At 34.1% G+C, this 18,197-nt stretch overlaps 1 protein-coding gene across 1 annotated transcript in view; it reads left to right on the forward strand.

Moving 5' to 3' along the window:
- LOC149423304 (uncharacterized) overlaps positions 1-18,197 on the forward strand; it is a 109,907-nt gene that overhangs the window by 22,255 nt on the left and 69,455 nt on the right. Inside the window, exon 2 of the mRNA XM_089632642.1 lies at positions 16,258-16,657. Coding sequence (XP_089488768.1) covers positions 16,413-16,657 — 245 coding nt within the window. The 5' untranslated portion in view covers positions 16,258-16,412. The remainder of the gene's footprint in view (positions 1-16,257; positions 16,658-18,197) is intronic.

The raw sequence follows: 18,197 nt of genomic DNA on the forward strand, positions 1-18,197 counted from the left end.
TTTCCGGTAACCGGGCAAAAAGTGATGAAAAAGCTAGGTTAAATAGGTTAAGTAAGGTTTATAGGATAGTTTTTTTTCACCTTTAATGGCTTTGTATCACATTTCAAAAGCGTGTTGAATTGTTACTCACCTTTGTCATTGTACTTATTTCCATGCAAAACTCGTGATTTCACCTTGATTACAAAATTCAAATGGGATAGCAAATGGCTATATACAATTTCAGGCAAGTGTAAGAGAGACAGGCCATAAACAGACTGCCTGGTAAATGATATAGAACCAAAAGGTACTAGCTCAGGGGTATATCATTTGTTTCCATTCAAATCTATATAGAAGAGCGCCTTTAAGGTAATTTGCACGAAAACGGCGCTATATAAATTAGCCAAATATTACTTTTATTATTATGAGACACTTCTAGTTGTCTTTTTTATCCTATGGCTAGATAAGTTACTATCTGTATTACAGTCATTATTGGGTCACAGAGAACTATGTAAGTACCACTTACTATATGTATTATAGTTATTATTTGGTCACAGAGAACTATGTAAGTACCACTTACTATCTGTATTATAGTCATTATTTTGACACAGAGAACTATGTAAGTACCACTTACTATCTGTATTATAGTCATTATTTTGACACAGAGAACTATGTAAGTACCACTTGTTTTGGTTTTTTTAGATATTGGTACAAGTAAGTGCTAATTTAACAGCATGTTGCTATGATGCATACTTCAGATTATGTTGAAAATTGGGAAACAAAACAATTTTAATCATAGTTTAACCCTTCAGGCGCTGTCATAATGTCGGACAAATTGGGTGTATTTCCGCCTCTCAATAAAATACAAATAAATGGTATATTTCTGAACGCATACAAAAAGTAAAACTGTTTTGAAAATTTATAATTTTACACTTTCAATTTTTATTTTTAAAAATAAGCATATAATTATTGAAATACTAAATTTTGAATGCAAACATAAAAAGTTTTAAAAATGACTCGCCTTGCGTTTTTTCGTCTAAACACTCAACTAAAATAGCTAATTAATTGTTAAAAAGTTTTTAATTTTATTTTTAAATATTACGGGCGTATTGCGTGTATATTTTTGTTCTGTTTTTGTCGTATCTACCTAGATAATCTATTTCTATATTATAACACGGAAACTGGTCGAGAAATTCTAACTGCCTCAGATTACACCGAGCCAAAAGGAAAAAATTACCTATGTTCCTTGATACGCGATTTGTAAATGAGCATTCCGGTAAAAAATAATACATCATTTACAATTTTAGAAACGGATTAAAAAATAGTGGTAAAACTAAGAATTTTTTCCCGTGATTCGTGGTTCCGTATTTTGAAGGCATTTTCGTCAAACTGCGATAAGCCACCAAAATATATCTAATCTATTTATATCAAATCTACATATGTAGAGGTTTTAAATTTATTTCCAACATTCTAATTTTATTTTGAATTTTGCATACCTACAAGATTGTTGACAGGTCTTTAAATAAATATACTTATGATCGCACAATAATTATGAAGGACGCCTTGCTATGTTTTAATATTAAAAACGTTTTACCTTACATAATTATGGTTCTAGAAATAAGCACCGTAATCTGTCCCCTTTCTTCCCTCGTTAAGTGTTGTAAATGGGGGATACTTATGTAAATGGGGGTCATAAAACAGCAGAGAGGCAGCGCTAATGTTTAATTAGCAGTAATACTCCTGTAGGTAGGTACCCGCGGGAGATAAATGCTCCCTTGTAAGATCCCGGGAGAAGACCACATTATGGTATCATTCAATTTGGTCCTTTGCCCTACCACCCCCAACCAGAAATTATTGTTACAAAAGTTATACGGAAACCATTTGTTACAAAGTAAAAATTTCCGGAATTCTGTTTATATGACTTAATTATACGCGTATAAATTCGCTTGCGGGTGTATTTGATGTATAAAGAATTTTTTTTTAAACATACGTTTTGCACGGAGATAAATTACTGTTATTGAATATTGCTAATTTGACAAGACTCTCTTCAAATTATTCGTACTCCTGTTAAAAATGGGATTGCAGGCACTGAACGAATTAATTGATAGGTTTCCTAATTAACTTTTAGTAAAATACGAACACATAACTCATAAAAATCCGCATTTTGTCATCGTACTTTATCAAGGTAAATTCAGGTACATGATCACGTGTTCTGATATATTAAGAATTTACTGAAAGTTTATCAACTGGATTACCTATCATTTGAAAACATTTTCAATAAGCAACACTCCCTTTTCTCGGTGTAAAAGTTAGAATTTTTAATGTTCATTATTGCATTATCTTAAAAATAACTTGTTTTTAGACATACCTATATGCAGCTCTAAGTACCATGGTTAAATTAAACCTGATCTGATCCCCATCGAGTAACATTCATAAAAAATCAGGTTTCCAGGAATATTTTGAGATCATAAAAACAGAACCTACTTTCCTACACATAAGCAATTAAACATTTTAGAATCTTTCAATTTAATTTCATGGATTCTTATGCCTCCAATGGTTTTTGTATGGACAGAATGTAAATAATGGAAAATTGTTTTGTTGGAAACCGGTTTTTACGGAAATTTGATGACACTATTCAATCATAATACTAAAACCATTTCCTTCAAGAAACAGCGTAGTTACGCCAATAGACAAATAATTTCAACTACTCAAAATAGCTTGCTTCAATTCAGCCTTGTTCTGTAATCGTACATAAAATTTCCAGACATCCAATTTAATTTTATATTGAACGTTCTCACCCTTCTCATGGCAGAATTTCTACGAAATTACTATATTTTGCAGGCTTACATCGAGTCATAACTCTCACATTTAATAATAAAAACATTCAATTAATGTTGCCCATTTTTTAAAATATTAGTTCCATATATTTATTTTGCCATTCGTATGGTACGTGCTTACTAAAATACTGAAAAACACTGATGCTTAAATAGAGCGACACGAGACTGTAATTACTGTTTGCTCGAGGCTTACATTTTAATTAATTCCGACGAATTCGTAACTATAATATATTTTTTCAGAAAAAAAAAACAGCACCTTACTATTAAAATATTAATACGACAAACGGTTTTCATATATAAAATTAGCGATATACACCAGATTTTATTTTTCTAGGCAATGAATTAGTAACTTCCCGAGGTATTCAGTGAGAAACATCTGGAATTTTAGTATCACGTTAATCAGAATTAATTAAAATAAATGCCGCGGAAAGATCAATTTTCTAGGCCTGTTAGAGCAAATTCGACCGTAGGTCCGTCCAATACGCCTGGTCGCGCTCCGAACATTTTTGTACACGCCTTCTTCACTTACGTCGTTAAGATTTCGACTTTATTTTAGGATATTCAATCGTCTTAAAAGTTAACATATTATGTTGAGGGGTGTTTTATAACTTAAAGAGTAATACATATTTTCTTTTGAATAAACAGGAACTATCGGGAGAAATCAAGCCTATACAATTCAAGGAGGCTCGAAAGATAACATGGCTTATATCGTTTGTGATTATGCACAAAGTTAATAGTTTTCAATAAAAATCATCCCTTGATATTTAACTTACTCAATTAATTCTCAACTAGTTTTGCGTAGTTCATCATAAAATTATTTTTCACTCTATTTGAATGTCAGGCTTATACCATTGAAGGCTAAATATCCGTCTCACTGGATGTAAAATAAACTGTACATTAACCATGGACTATTAGATGAAGAAATGCCTACAGCTTTGTTCATGTTTCTACATTCTACAGACATTCCTATGACCAGATCGGCGCTTATTGCTTACAAGTCAGTATCCTCATACTTGGCTAATAGCTAATACAACATTAGACCTTGTGTTCCGTTACGGCAATGGACAATGGATGAATGAATATACGACGGTGGTGGCGGGGCTAGAAGTGGGACTGACGTCACATTGCGGCGCTAGTCGTGCCAGGTCGGGAGGGCCTTGGAATTTATTTTTATTTTTTATGTTAACTCCACACAGGAGGCCCTGAAGAAAATAATTTCCCTCAGGGCCTATGTCATCTTTGGGGATGCTGTGTGGAGGGTCTTTTTGTGGAGAGGAAGGAGTGAACATGGGTCTTGAAGAGTCCCATGTTGTAGGAGGGAGGAAACACAGAGGCCGGCAGCTCGTTCCACAGCCGAGCTGTTGAACTTAAGAACGAATCGTAGAAGCGACCCGTTCTCATGTGACAAATGTCAACCGTGTACAAATGTTGGGCGCGCGTTTGGCGTGTATCCCGACTACGCAAAGGTGCCGAAGGGATCAATGACGCTAGTTCCTCAGAGCATCTTCCATTGTAATACCGATAGAACAAGGACAGCATACCTACCTGACGCCTGTGCTCTAAAGATTGCAGTCCGTTTGTTAAGATTACGGAATCTATCAAACGGACCGCCCGTTTTTGCACAGAGTCAAGGGTTTTTTTCAAGTATTTAGGGGCTCCGGACCAGAGATGGCTGCCAAATTCGACAGTAGGGCGCACTTGCGATTTGTACAGGGTCAGCAGTTGTGTACTATTAAAGTATCTGCGGGCCCTGTACAGTACGCCCAGCTTCTGAGAGGCCAACTTTACTCTGGCTTCGATGGAGCCCCCGTACCTGAGCTGGTCACTTATAGTTACACCAAGCATATCAATGGAAGGCCTGTTCGGAAGATTGCTTGATTGGAATAGTGGAACTGGGAACGAAGAACTAGAGCCTTAGAACTTAGAATGTGGAACTAACGTAGAACATGGAACTGGGAATGCAGAAAGAGGAACTGAAAATATAGAGCGAGGAAATAGGAATGAAGAACTGAGAGGGTAAACTTGAAGCACAGAACAAGCACCGAAGAACTAAGTGAACACACAAGTTAGCATTGTGAACGTAGAAAAAAATAGAATTAGAAACAAAAAATGAGAAACTGGGAACGTAGAACTGAGAACATAGAGAGCGTAAAACGGGAAATGTAGAGATGGTAACGGAGAACTAGGAACATAGAACTGGGAACATAGAATTGGAAACATAAAGAATTTTAAAATAATTAGATACTATTTTGTCACATTATTACGAAAAGGCAAATTAGAAAAAAATGTGAAATTCGGCGTTTTTAAGAGCATTACCTACAAAATACGTTAAAATCTACGAGATACGTTACCTACAAAATATTTTAAAACCTTGCCGAAAGTAACTTGAGGAACGTAAATATCTCTCAAGCCGAAGTTAAAAAATCTTAAAAACCAAGAATGATTCTAGATTTTACTTCGGCCAAATTGAAAAAAAAAAGTTTTATATGATTTGCCAATATATTCGTAACATTATAGACTTCGTGAAACATTATTCGTGATTCTCAGATGTACTCGTATAAACCCACTGAAAGTTTTCAAAGCGCAATTTTTCAGTTGTCTGCAAAGAAGCATTTTTCAGTTGTCTGGAATAATTTATATTTCTGAGATTCCTTAAAATAGTGTTCTTTTCCGCGAAACATGCGCACGGGAAATGCAAATTATTCCAGACAGATTCATTACATATTGTTGAATGAAGCTATCTATATATTATCTTTTGTTGAGAAAATAATTAATTTAAATCCAAATATTTATCGGTAATTTAGCGGTTCTTTACAATGTGTTTCATTTCATACCGTTAAGTGTATATGATAGAATTTATACGGTAATAGATACTTACCAATCTTTGTTTAAGAGGAAGCTACAAGCCAAAAATGTGTATATTCTTGATATACCTTATATTGTAGGTAATAGGCATTAAAATCGCTTGACAAACGAAGTCTAGAAACGTTCGATTTCAAGCACAAAATTGGTTTTTATTTATTTTGTAAATAATTTTATAATTTTATAGGAAAGCAAAAAAGTTAATCAAGTGAAACTGTCACAGATAATCTTAGCTATAGTAACGTATTTTTTAAAAGTTGTTTCCTTTACGCGTTCATACATTTCTATTGAAAAAAAATTTTTTTTTGTAGTTTACATTTATATTTTTTATTGAGTAATTTATTTTTTTATTTGTATTCAACTCAAGCAAAACGATATAAAAACCTTAAATTCATCTAAAGCATACAAACATTTTTCGGTATTCATAATGTACACCAATTCGCTATAAAGATTAATCAAAATAGTGATTTGGCATTAAGATTCGCCTTAAATCACTTTATTTGTATATAAACACTTAACGTTTTAATAAAATGTGCGGTATATTTGTGTTTGCGAAAGGTTATGTTTTTTTAATGACAATATTTATCTTAAAACATAATAAACGCTTTACACAGCATCTCCAAAGAGATAGGGAGCTAATGTGAAAAATAATTCTATTAGCAAATACGTAACCGCTGTAGATAAAATGTAATAATATGTTTATGTTCTCCGGGCTTCATGTACTTTAATTTCCCTATTCACATCAACATAAGTAAATTAATATCAGTCGCTCATCGTGACCTTCTCTTGCTAATAATATAAATTTAACCCGTACGGTACTGTAGCATATAGCCTGAAGGCTACAGTAACCCCCCTGCCCATATCACACTATCGCCGTTAGTTTAGCTCGGTTAACTATAATTTATTACGCAATCTAATCAATCACTCACAGATTAGCATCGCGAGCTGGTTTGAAAAATGGAAGCGTTTTTATTTAATGCGGGCTCCGAAAAAAACTTTGCTTCCTTTTTTTTCTTTTTTAACTCTTGACAAGCCAAACAAAACGTCTGTATCCAAGTGGGTCTTCCGACGACCCCATGCATTTTTTTGTGTAATGGGCTTTTAAACTATAAACATCCCAATTATTCAGTCAATTGTTAATGGTAACTTATATATTTGCGCAGAAATACGTAAAATACTAAAATGAGTTCCATGATAACTCAACACAGTGACAATTCAACACATTTTTAAAAAGTGATATAAAGTCATTAAAAACGATAAAAAAATAAACCTAACCTAACCTACTTAACCCAGTTAATAAAGTTTTTGTTTCATCACTTTATATAACTTTTTAAAGATGTGATGAATTATCATTTTGATGAGTTATCCGGTCACCACTAAAATGATATGTCAAGTATTTAAGCTAATATAAGGAGGATAGCATAGACATATGAATATTAGTAGACCTGCCCTTAGTGATTAAAAGCGTATTATCCCCACTCCCCATACCGGTTCCATTGAGCCGGCTGGGCTCGCATATGGCCTCAAGTGAAATTTGAAAACGTGACGTCATCATTCTTGTGCGAACTATGGTCGAGGCATCATCGGTTCATTTTACGAAATAACACGGCAAAATGTTGACTTGTGATATGAAAACTTGTAAAAATAGATGTGAAAAAGAGAATAAACCCAATTGTCGTATTACATTCCATAAGTAAGCATTATTTTACTTTATTTTAAGCTTATTCACACCGTATTATATGGATCAGTTTTAGAAACATATACTATCACATCACAATGTAGCGATTCTCAAGTGTGCTCATCGTTGTTTACTGGGGTAAGTAAATTATGAGACATTTGTAAAAGTGTCTTAACTAAATACTCTGAAACTAACTACGACTCTGAAAATAGAAGCTGCCTTACTTTGCCGAATTTGGACTTCGCAAATTAGTTCATAACGTGGCGAGTAATTTGCGCTCCCATGTAGAAATGTCTATTCATTCAAAAGCAGATTTTACTTTTAAGAACTAAATGGTGATATTATAATGCGAGATGCCTATTTACTGTCAGATTGATTTATTGACGAATCACAGTCAGCCTTACTCCCTTCGTTCTTCAACAGTTGATTTTACCCCTCGCCATTATCTTCTCGTCTATTAATTCCTATGTCTGTGGAGGATAGTAATTTTGGGTACTATCTACTCCCCCACTTGGCTGCAGGACAGTTAAAGAATATAGTTTTTACACGTATGTTGTAAATGGACACACAGTCTTTTGTGCACAAAGAAAACACTGAGAGTCTGCTCAGTATTCGACCCCGATATCTAATGAAAGTCAACAGATTTCCGTAAAGTTATTTAAAACGTATGTTATTACATAGAGTCGTTATAGACCGTTGTTGGTTTTCATATCAATACCTATTTTTACATACATATTTCGACGATTCTTATCTTCCGCTCTGTTTATTTTCTTTGAATATATTTATGAGCAGAAGGTTTTTTTTATCTCCTCTAATAATATTTGTCTACTTCTCGTTAGACTGTTTACACGAAAAATAGACAATAAACAGGGACTCCGTGACATGAAACAGTAATCCCCTGAAGACAGTAGACAGCAAATAGTAAACAGTAGAATTACCTACTTTGTAATAAAAAGTACGAAGCCCTAAAATAGGCTAATGACACGGAGAGTTAGAAACTTGGACTAAATACTAAATAGCTTGGACACGAACGAAATGAAAGGAAACAATAAGATGGTGATAGAATGCGACCTGAAACCTTGAAATTTAATAGCTTAAGAGGAACAGCTGCGAGTACTTTTTCATACAAAACTTAAATTTGGATTTGTGACCAAAATACCAAACCAAACAGAGAAATATTTTTTTAACATTATAATGTATAGCAAATACCTAGTACGAATACGTGCTCCATTATTTATTTGTATTTTCTCTATATTATACCAAAATAAAGTAGTCTGTTTGTGCGCTTAGTTCTTCTAAACCATGCAACGGATTTTGATATAGTTTTACTATCATTTAGAAAATTTCTTCAGGAAGGTTTAAATATCTAATACATGCATATTATATTTATAGAAAGTAGAGAAAAATCGATGTTTGTAATCAAGTCGTAAAAAAAGATTTTCGGGTGCTTAAATTGCTAACTCTGTCTAAACCTTATGAGACACATAAATAAGGTTTAGACAAAGTTTATTTTTTTTTTAGACAGAGACAAAATAGTGTATAACGGAATAGTATATCGTAAAAAGGCCTATAGAAAAGTCCATGGTGTTATATATCTATCTCCTATGGATAGCTCCTAGTAAATTATAAAATAAGTAATTCTATTTTTCATGATTTTAAAGTAACTTTGGCAATTAGTTGTGATTTGTGATGGTTTAAAAAAAATCTATTTATTTTGCAAATATAATGAAATATAAAATAAAAATTATTGAAAAAGCATTTTGGTAGGCGTAAATTTAAATTACAAACTACCGATTTACGTTGGAAAACAAATTTGTCGTATATAAATAAAAATTTATACCCAAAGAACGCCATTTAAAATAAAATTCTGACACAGTAGGAAAGGCAAGATTATTTTTTTAGTAGTTACAATTAACTCACAAAAAATGTCAAGGTTGCTTTGAAAATAATGCAAAAATTGAATTCTTTAATGGTTTTTATATTCTAATTTTAAAAACATATAAATAAAAGAGCAAATATCCGATATTTGATTTGATCAAATCTAAATTTAAGTTTTGTATGAAAAAAGGCCGCGCAGCCATTCCTCTTAATAAGTTTAGATATTTGATGTGTATACGAGTACATACTAGAATACTTGTTAGTTAAGTGAGTGGAATCTCAGATATTTTATTGCGCTCAAATCGTCGGTAAAATCTTCATATTATGCTCCTCCACGATCCATGTTATTTCAGAACAAACAAGTCGTAAAACATCCTTTATCTCTTCAGAAGAATACCTTGACCTCGATAATACGAGTTCTTTACAGTACGAAGGGTGCAAACTAGTTGAGGTCGTGTCGTTCCGGCTGTCGTTTACAGCGGAGATAATATGCTTTATTTTCCTTCTACATCATATCTCAAATAAAACAAAAATATTGTACTAGGTGCTCATATTAACAAGTACAGTAAATTGTTCAATATTTTTGATAGTAAAACCTCGAATTTGTAATATGTAATCATCGAAGACAAAAATTAACCAGTATCTGCATCAAATAGTTCTTACACCTCTGCAAGTTTGGATTTGGCGCAGTACAGTTTCTCACAGAAATAATTATGTTATCGTTCATTGTTCTATTGGCACAAAACCTATATAGACGAGAGGCGCTAGGGGGTGCATACTTCTTTAAGGCAGCTAAAATTTGCAAAGGATTTTGATGTCCTTTTTATTATGATAAGTGAAAGGTCTTATACATCAGAATGTGACTTTTGCAAATTACAAATACGGCGCCTCGGTAAAGCGGTACCAGGAGTAGCCTACTCTAATTGCAAATAATTAAAAAAAAAACAATATGTTGTTCACCCCTGACCAGAACTGATTTAGAAAGGAATATATGTGTTTGTTTATTCCTTAGATTTATTTGTTTATCTTAAGTAATTTACTTTAAGTATCTTTATCAGTTTTTTGCTCACTCTGCTAAAAATAATCTATTATGAGAACCTATTGGCTCGTGTTTTGTATAAATTTCATCTCATGTAAAAGAAGGTGTGTGCTTAGGAGTAAGTTAAGTGTTCTTAAAACTTAACGATTATTGATTACATTATTAATGACAAGATTTCTAATAAAACTCAAACATGTGCAAAATGCCAGTCAGTTTACGTATAAACTTCTAGATATCGTTTCAGTAAATAATAAAATATATAGATCGGTAATTCTCGTCCAGTGATAGAGAATTAATAATAATGTCAAAATTATCCACCCACGAATAAATAAATGAAAAAGTTATGTATGCTCTATTTGTATTGGCGATAAGTACAGCCCATTTCATAAGCTAATCACAACAAACAATAAAGGCGACGATTAAGACATTTTTTGTGACTGGCATTAGCTATAAATGATTCCGGAAGCTTTATGAATGATAATATAAACAGAGCATTGCCGAAAAGAAAATTTTCTTAAATTATACGATCATAAATTGACGAAATTGGTTATCAAATTGGTTAACAAATTTGTTAAAAAAATTTTCAAGAGAGCACATAGCGTAGCTAACTGTACCATTTTCATAGATATATTTCCAGTCTTGGGTATAAAATTGACGCTGGGAACTTTTGATTTATAATGTGAACACTACATTATTGTTCAACATCGTGTCTTCATAAACATCATTTAGCCTCCTCCACAAATGTTCTCCACTGACTCCGGTCTCTAACGTTTCACCTCCGGTCCTCAGGGTATCTAGCACAATCAGGGCCGTATTTGTACTTTTCACAAGTATAGGCCACTTCGTTTGCGCCGCCCCCTACCCCCTTCTTGGAAATTGTCACCGATAATATCTATCATAAAAAAAAAAAAATTAAAAAAATAAAACATAATCACTCACTTTTAGGCTGCCATTAGGTGACACAATTTTAAAAATAAATATTCAAATGTAGGAAGTAGGTAAGTATTCAAAAATAAAATAAACTTTAAACTTAAAATTAAATTTAATTAGTAAAATTTAATAACAAGAATTACAATTTTTTTATTGACAAAATCATCTATAATATCTTCATAGCTTATAGTATTCATTAAGTCTGCTTCAATGCTCAGAAGAGCCAAAGAGTTAAGTTTTTCTTGCGACAGTGAAGACCTTTGGTAATTTTTCACACGCTTTAAACAGGAAAAACTCCTTTCTCCGGAACAATTTGTGGCCGGGGTGCAAAGTGCGATGCGGAGAGCTATATACAAGTTTGGATAAACATTACACAGAGATTGTTTCCTCAAAAACTTAAAAAGATTCAGTAATGATGTCGATTCAGGTTTCTCTGCCGTCTTATTAGAGGAAATGTGACTACAAAAGTGTACACATTGCTGAACTAAATCGTCTTCTAAATCATTACAGTAATATTGCACAAGAGACTGAGCTTTTTCTGAGACTCTTTGTGTTGAAAATTCACTCATTCTTGTTAAAAATGAAAAATTTTCTTTAAAGATTATATATGCACCATGTTTTCTCTCTAACTCAGCTCTCAAATTGTCCAGAATTACCAAAAAGGTGTTGACTCTGAAAGAGTCTCTGGAGGTTGTTTCAATTTCCTCATTTGATGCTTCGTCTATGAAGTTTTTTCTCTTAGGGTTCCTCTTACTCTTAATGTCGCCCTGATATTGCTTAAGTGCGCTCATTTCAATTGCACTTTTTTCGAAAAAATCAAAGTTTTCTCGCTCTGCTATTGTAAATTCGAGAAGAGATCTATAAAGATCAGATACCGTCAGTACATCAACAGATGAGTTCTGAATCTGAGCACTCACTTTATTTAATCTGTCCAAAATAGCATTCCAAAATACGATCATAAATGCCGTTTCTAGTTTTTTTCAATTTAATGCGAATTCCCTTTGCTTCAATTCGTGGGATGGGTTTCTGTGTAGCGTCATTTTCATCATTTTTAAAACCTTAAGTACTTCATCTAAGGAATCTCTTACAATTTGACAGGCATCTGCTCTTGCTGACCAACGTGTGAGGTTTACTCTCTTCAGCGTCTTTCATTTTCCTATTTCATTAGCCAATTTTTTCCAATGATCGGTTGACTTCACAAAGAAAGTATATACCTCTTCCAGCAACACGAAGAAGTGACAGGCTTCTGTACAAGACTCAGCGGCCGAGGTTCTCACCAAATTTAATGAATGAGCTGCACAAGGGACGAACATGGCAAGTGGTGCTTGTTCTTGAATTTTGGCTTGTAAACCATTATAAATTCCTGACATATTCGAGGCATTATCATTTGACTGACCCCGGCAGTCTTCTAGATTTATGTTCAACTTTTCTAGCTCTAAAGTAATGGCATCAAACATATCTTGAGCCTTGTGTCCTACAGAAGGTAAGAATTTAAGAAATCTCTCACATGACTCTCCATTATTTAAAACATATCTAATCACAAGTGTCAGTTGATCTACGTGTGCTGCATCCGGTGTAGAGTCTACAATTAAAGAAAAGTATTTAGCTTCTTTTATCTCATCACTAATGCATTTCAGTACTTTCTCAGCCATTAAGCAAATGAACTCGTCGCAGACAGTTTTTGATAGGTATTGATATTTTTGATAATCGCATACACGGCTTACCAAAGCGAGCGAGTGCCGCCCCCTGAACTCTGCCGCCCCTAGGCCGCGGCCTATAAGGCCTATTGACAAATCCAGGACTGAGCACAATAGATCTATAATCTCTTGTTATCGTTTCAGTTGTCACGCCTGTAGATCGCCAATTAACAAACAACCGTTCACAACGACTAAGTGTTCTTAATCTATTCGTCGTGAACTGTTATTTATCTGCATTTCGTACTCGGGAATCTATAAATTCTTTATCGATCGACAATGCTTGATGATACGCAGTTCTTCCCGTCCTGCTCCAATTCTCTTCCATGCAGCCAGCCAACTTCTTCCTCGGTCTGTATCAGGGTCGCCTCGACTAAGGAACCTACAACATGGTAATAATCTGCGGTGTACAATTACATAAAATTCTTTATTTTCTTCCAGCCCATCGAAATCTTTATATTACATTGTATCTTGCAACTATTTCTCAATAGATAAGGGTTATGTAATAATCATTCGGCATCTGGCATTCTACTCAGTTCATTGCAATAGCTATCAAAGAACGCTCTAAGCACTACTCGTTATAGTCGGAAGTGTTAATGGCCTTAGCTGCACTTGACTGATGGACGTTAGCCCTCACTTCTGACACGAATCCAGTTAGATGTTAGATTGTGTAATCGCTTTGAAGTGTTCCGTTCGAGGTCCACCAGTAAGCTGTACTTGCTATTGCTACTACCCAATAACGGGTACTAAAAAAAGTTGTACCACATTAAAGACCTTTTATATTTCAATGCCTTATCAATTAAAATGGTAGTTTGCGTCTTATTCAGAGACTTAAGTGCTGTATTTATGTCCACTTTACACATTAAACGTTTTTAATATGCTTAATCTAGACTCCATGAGAATTTTAGAGAAGTGTTTGAACAACCGTTCATATTTGGAGTAAAAGAGTTCTTGTCGTATATTTCCAAAAGCGTCGCCAGTGATTGCAATTAATGTCAGCGCAGTTGTATTACTATTTAAACATTGTACATACAAAATATGACATAATGATATAGTAAATTGTATTTCTTAGTCCTCCTCCCTAGGGTGACCAGTGCTGACGAGGACTAAAATTATTCATTTCTGTTTTATTAGTTTTCTAAGTCGTTTTTAATGTTTTTTTAGAGTATTTTCATTAATCTCTTTCCGCCAGATTTTTATTCTTGATGTGTAATCATTCAAATTTTCTATTCGCTTTATATCCTTATGACAGATAGATTCTATAAACAGAAGCATATATACATGAGGACGTACTTGACGTGCTTTAACCCGTGATTCCCGACATTATTTGGAATAATAAATCAACGTTTCGTTACATCCGGCCAACCCCTCTTCCCGATTCTAACTATCCAATACTTGCTGATTTGTTTAATGTTTTAAGTTTGAAAAAAAAACGTTATAATCTCAAGTATGACCCTTAACACCCTGTATGCGTACAGTTAATAAATAATTTTAGCTGGACAGTCAAAACATTTTACAAATGTATAATATGTTTATCCAGGAATAAATTAATAAAAATAAATGAAGCACATATACTATAAAAATAAGCTGAGATTGTTTTCAACGGTTAAGATGATTGCGGAATTTTACCAATAACCTTCGCTTGTAATGCTGTCCAGATATTTCCGCAAGATAATGAAATGCTGCAGATGTAATTAAAGATATTACTACCCATGGTTTTTAACGTTTAGATGTGCTTTCTCCACTTTCTGGAACCGTGTTTAGACAGTCTCACAATGTTCATCATCGGGGCAGAGAGGCACTGCAAGGCTGTTTGAAATGTTGGCTAAACAAGAAAGAGGAAACGCATAATGTCTTAACAGCCCAAAAACAACCAACAAATTTTTCCTTCAATGATGCTACTTATCATGATTCGATGATGTTCCGTTGACAGTTCCCTTTAAATATTTATACATATTTTCTCGTTCCTCCGTGTATGCTGGATTATTTTTTATTGTTTATTCTTCTAGAAGCAGCTACAACTGTTCTACGTAAATAGTGGCGTTCGCTGTTGAACAAACCTAAACAAATGTTTTTCCTCATTTTACGAGGCGTTTATTTTTTCGGGCTTGGGAATCATGCAATCGCTTTTGAAGCAGGAAACTGCCAACGGCTGGGAGGTATAAGAAGCGTGGCTTCTATAACAGAAAAGTTCTGGTGGTAACGAATTGCATAATGGATTCTATCGTGCAGTAACGTGTTATGTATGAAGAAAACCAGAATAAGAAAACGCTGATTCTAAATATGTAAGTTTTATTATACTTAGGACAGGTTGTTTCGGAGAATTTGAACAATTCATCAAATTTCAACTTTCATTTTCGGGGTCTGTGAAAGACTTTTTCAAGTTCTGTTTTTATATCATTGTAGGCTAGTTGCTTGAAAAAACTGAAATAAAAACAGAACTTGAAAAAATCTTTCACAGAACTTGAAAATGAACGTTAAAATTTGATGAATTGTTCAAATTCTCCGAAACAACCCGTCCTTAGAATTAATAAAGCGTTCTTTAAAAAACATATTGAAACCGTGAGAAACTTAAACATTGATTAATAAAAAAAATTGATTAAAATTCCTTTTTTCGGCTGTCGGTGATTCTTTGTCTTATCCTGTAAAGCCGCGTACTCACCTGCGAGCTCTACCGTTATGTTTGCAAACGACTAACCGCGAGCAGACGCATGTATATTTTTAACAGTAGGTGAATACGGCTTTATATGAAAGTTTAAATCAAATTTAAGAGTCATTTTCATAATTGCAACTGATTGTTCAGACAAGCGATAAAAGTACCTAGATACCTAAATGTAACTGTTTCACAAGCGTGTAGTTACCAAAATTATTTTATTAATTAATATAATTCTTTATTTTAAATGTGTGTTGCTTTTGTTCAAATGTTTGCCAGATGCTTAGATGAACTAATTTTGTTTTTATAATTTCGTCGGATAAATTTCATTTGTAATGTTTCAAGTTTACTAATTTTTGAAAGGTAAATCCCTTTTTTTTTGAAAGGCAATGATCCTGAGGCAAATGTTTTTTTTAAAATACTTTTAGCTTCTCAATCCTACAATTATAATATTTCACGGGTCTGCGCTAGTAAATAAATAAATTAAAAGAGAATTTTTTTTCGAACATATTACAATGATGAACATAATGAAAACAGATGTCACAATAAAACGCATACAAAATACGGTCCGTGGGGGCGATAAGTTTTCTACGTATTTATATTGTCGTCTTTCCAGCGAAAATTTTGCTGGTAATAAAAAAAAATCGTACAGTTTTCGGCTTGATCAGCATTTTATTCATGAATTCAAGAATTTTTATTATTTTTTCTAGATAACTTTAAATTTACCGAAAAGTGAACATTTAAAAAAATATTTTCTGTGCTACAAGGATAGTGAATTTTTGAAATGCTGTATTTCTTCAAAGTCCACTGAGATGAGATATATTGTGTTAACTGTCAGTGTGAGGACCAGGCGATAGGCTTTCCCATGAAGTTCGGTTGGAGGAGCAGTGAGTCTCAGGACCAGCTCCAGGAGATGGAGCCAGGACAGCTGAAGGGAGAAGAAGGAAAGCCGGAGATGAGGAAAGAAGGTAGAGACAGGCTGGAGGCACTGCAGGCAGAAATGCTGGGAGGCAGGGAAGAGAAACTGGGGGTCGAGGGCTGCCTGGACTCGGAACAAGACTATAACGAAAAGATCCCCGATGGAGAAACATTACCAGATATGCTCGCACGGTAAGAAAAAACCTCTTTAATTATTATTATTAATGATTCGGAGATAGTCCACATAGCTGCTATAAGTACCTGTCTACTCAGGCTATGTAAGACGATTTTGAAGTGTCACGTGATCAAGTCAGTGCCATCGAGCAACGAGAGTTTGCAAATTGCTGCGATTGTTGTTGATGCTCATTTTTACTGCTGATTTGTGTGTTGTTACACCGCAACCATGTTAAAATAAATAGAGTAATTAGACTATTTTAAATACTGAAGTTTTTTTAGCAATAGCACTGACTTCTGACGTATATTCTCTAGTTGACCTTGTTATAGGCAAATTGTGTCACACCTTACTCGTTCTGCCTAATATTTTTGACAGTACCACAGTCCCTATAAAGTTCACCTGGGTTGTCGTTTGAGTGCCAAGCGATGTCTCCTGAAGGGCAATTCCGGTTCTAATAAGGATAAGGAATTGTCCTTAACCTTAAAATTAATGTCTTTTTCGTTAACTGCGATTCCATTTCTCTCGGATGACAGCGAAACTGTCATTAATTTTATGGTTAAAGACAATTTCTTATCCTTATTAGAACCGGAATCGCCCCTCTCGTTCCACAAAATGGTTTTACACCACTATTTTTACCATAGATGAAAGGACGTTTCTTCATCCTATTCACATTTTCCAAAGCTATTAATGATATCACTCCCAACAGCTGCGTATGTCTTTTGAGATGGCAGTGTCCTGTCAATAGTCCTATTAGATCCATCTGTGAATTTCTATTTTGCGTGGATTGGACAGTGAAGATTTCTGATATTTGCTGCCGTTTGTGCTTTATGGATGTTTTCATATGTAGGATAAAATTCAAAATATCCACGTGGCTTAAGGTTTAAGGGCACTGATGCTGTTTTGAAATATACATGATGTGTTAATTTGTTTCCTAATACATTAATTAGTAAGCAACTGTTTGAACCTAAAACGACGAGAATGACTGGCGAAAAACTCCTTCCACATTCAAGGATGGCTAGAATGCCTAATAAAGCAGTAAGTTTCAAGTTACAAGTCATGATTAAACAGCGAGGAAATAGACAGGCACGAATGAAGTATTCATCACTTCCGTTTCCCGTCTGTCTCTCGTCGAGCTGGAGACCGGAAGTTAGAGTTTCGGGCCTGTTCTAACAGCCAACATCAGGTTTCGTGGATCACTTCATCAACGTGCTGACTAATAATGGACACATTAAACATTTAATTAATGTATTCATCAAGTTAAGATGGATTGTAGATACGTCACGAGTGTAATGAGAAATAATCGCACTTCCGTGGTATTTGATTCTATCTGTAAGAGACAGGTTTCTATATTGGTACTGGTTGGTAGTACCTACCCAACTTAACCAGAGTTGTAATGAATTTCATTTGAATATCTGTAATAAAATAGAACCTAAGCACCAACATTTTAAAATGATTCAAGTATTATGTACCAGACGGAGAAAAAATTTATAATTTATTAAGAATCTCTAGAAATTATTCGTAACCAAGTTAAAAATGGAATTGCAGGCACTGAACGAA

This window comes from Hesperophylax consimilis, chromosome 6, assembly GCF_061612785.1.
Source record: "Hesperophylax consimilis isolate HC1 chromosome 6, BYU_Hcon_1.0, whole genome shotgun sequence".
NCBI classification, from domain to species: domain Eukaryota; kingdom Metazoa; phylum Arthropoda; class Insecta; order Trichoptera; family Limnephilidae; genus Hesperophylax; species Hesperophylax consimilis.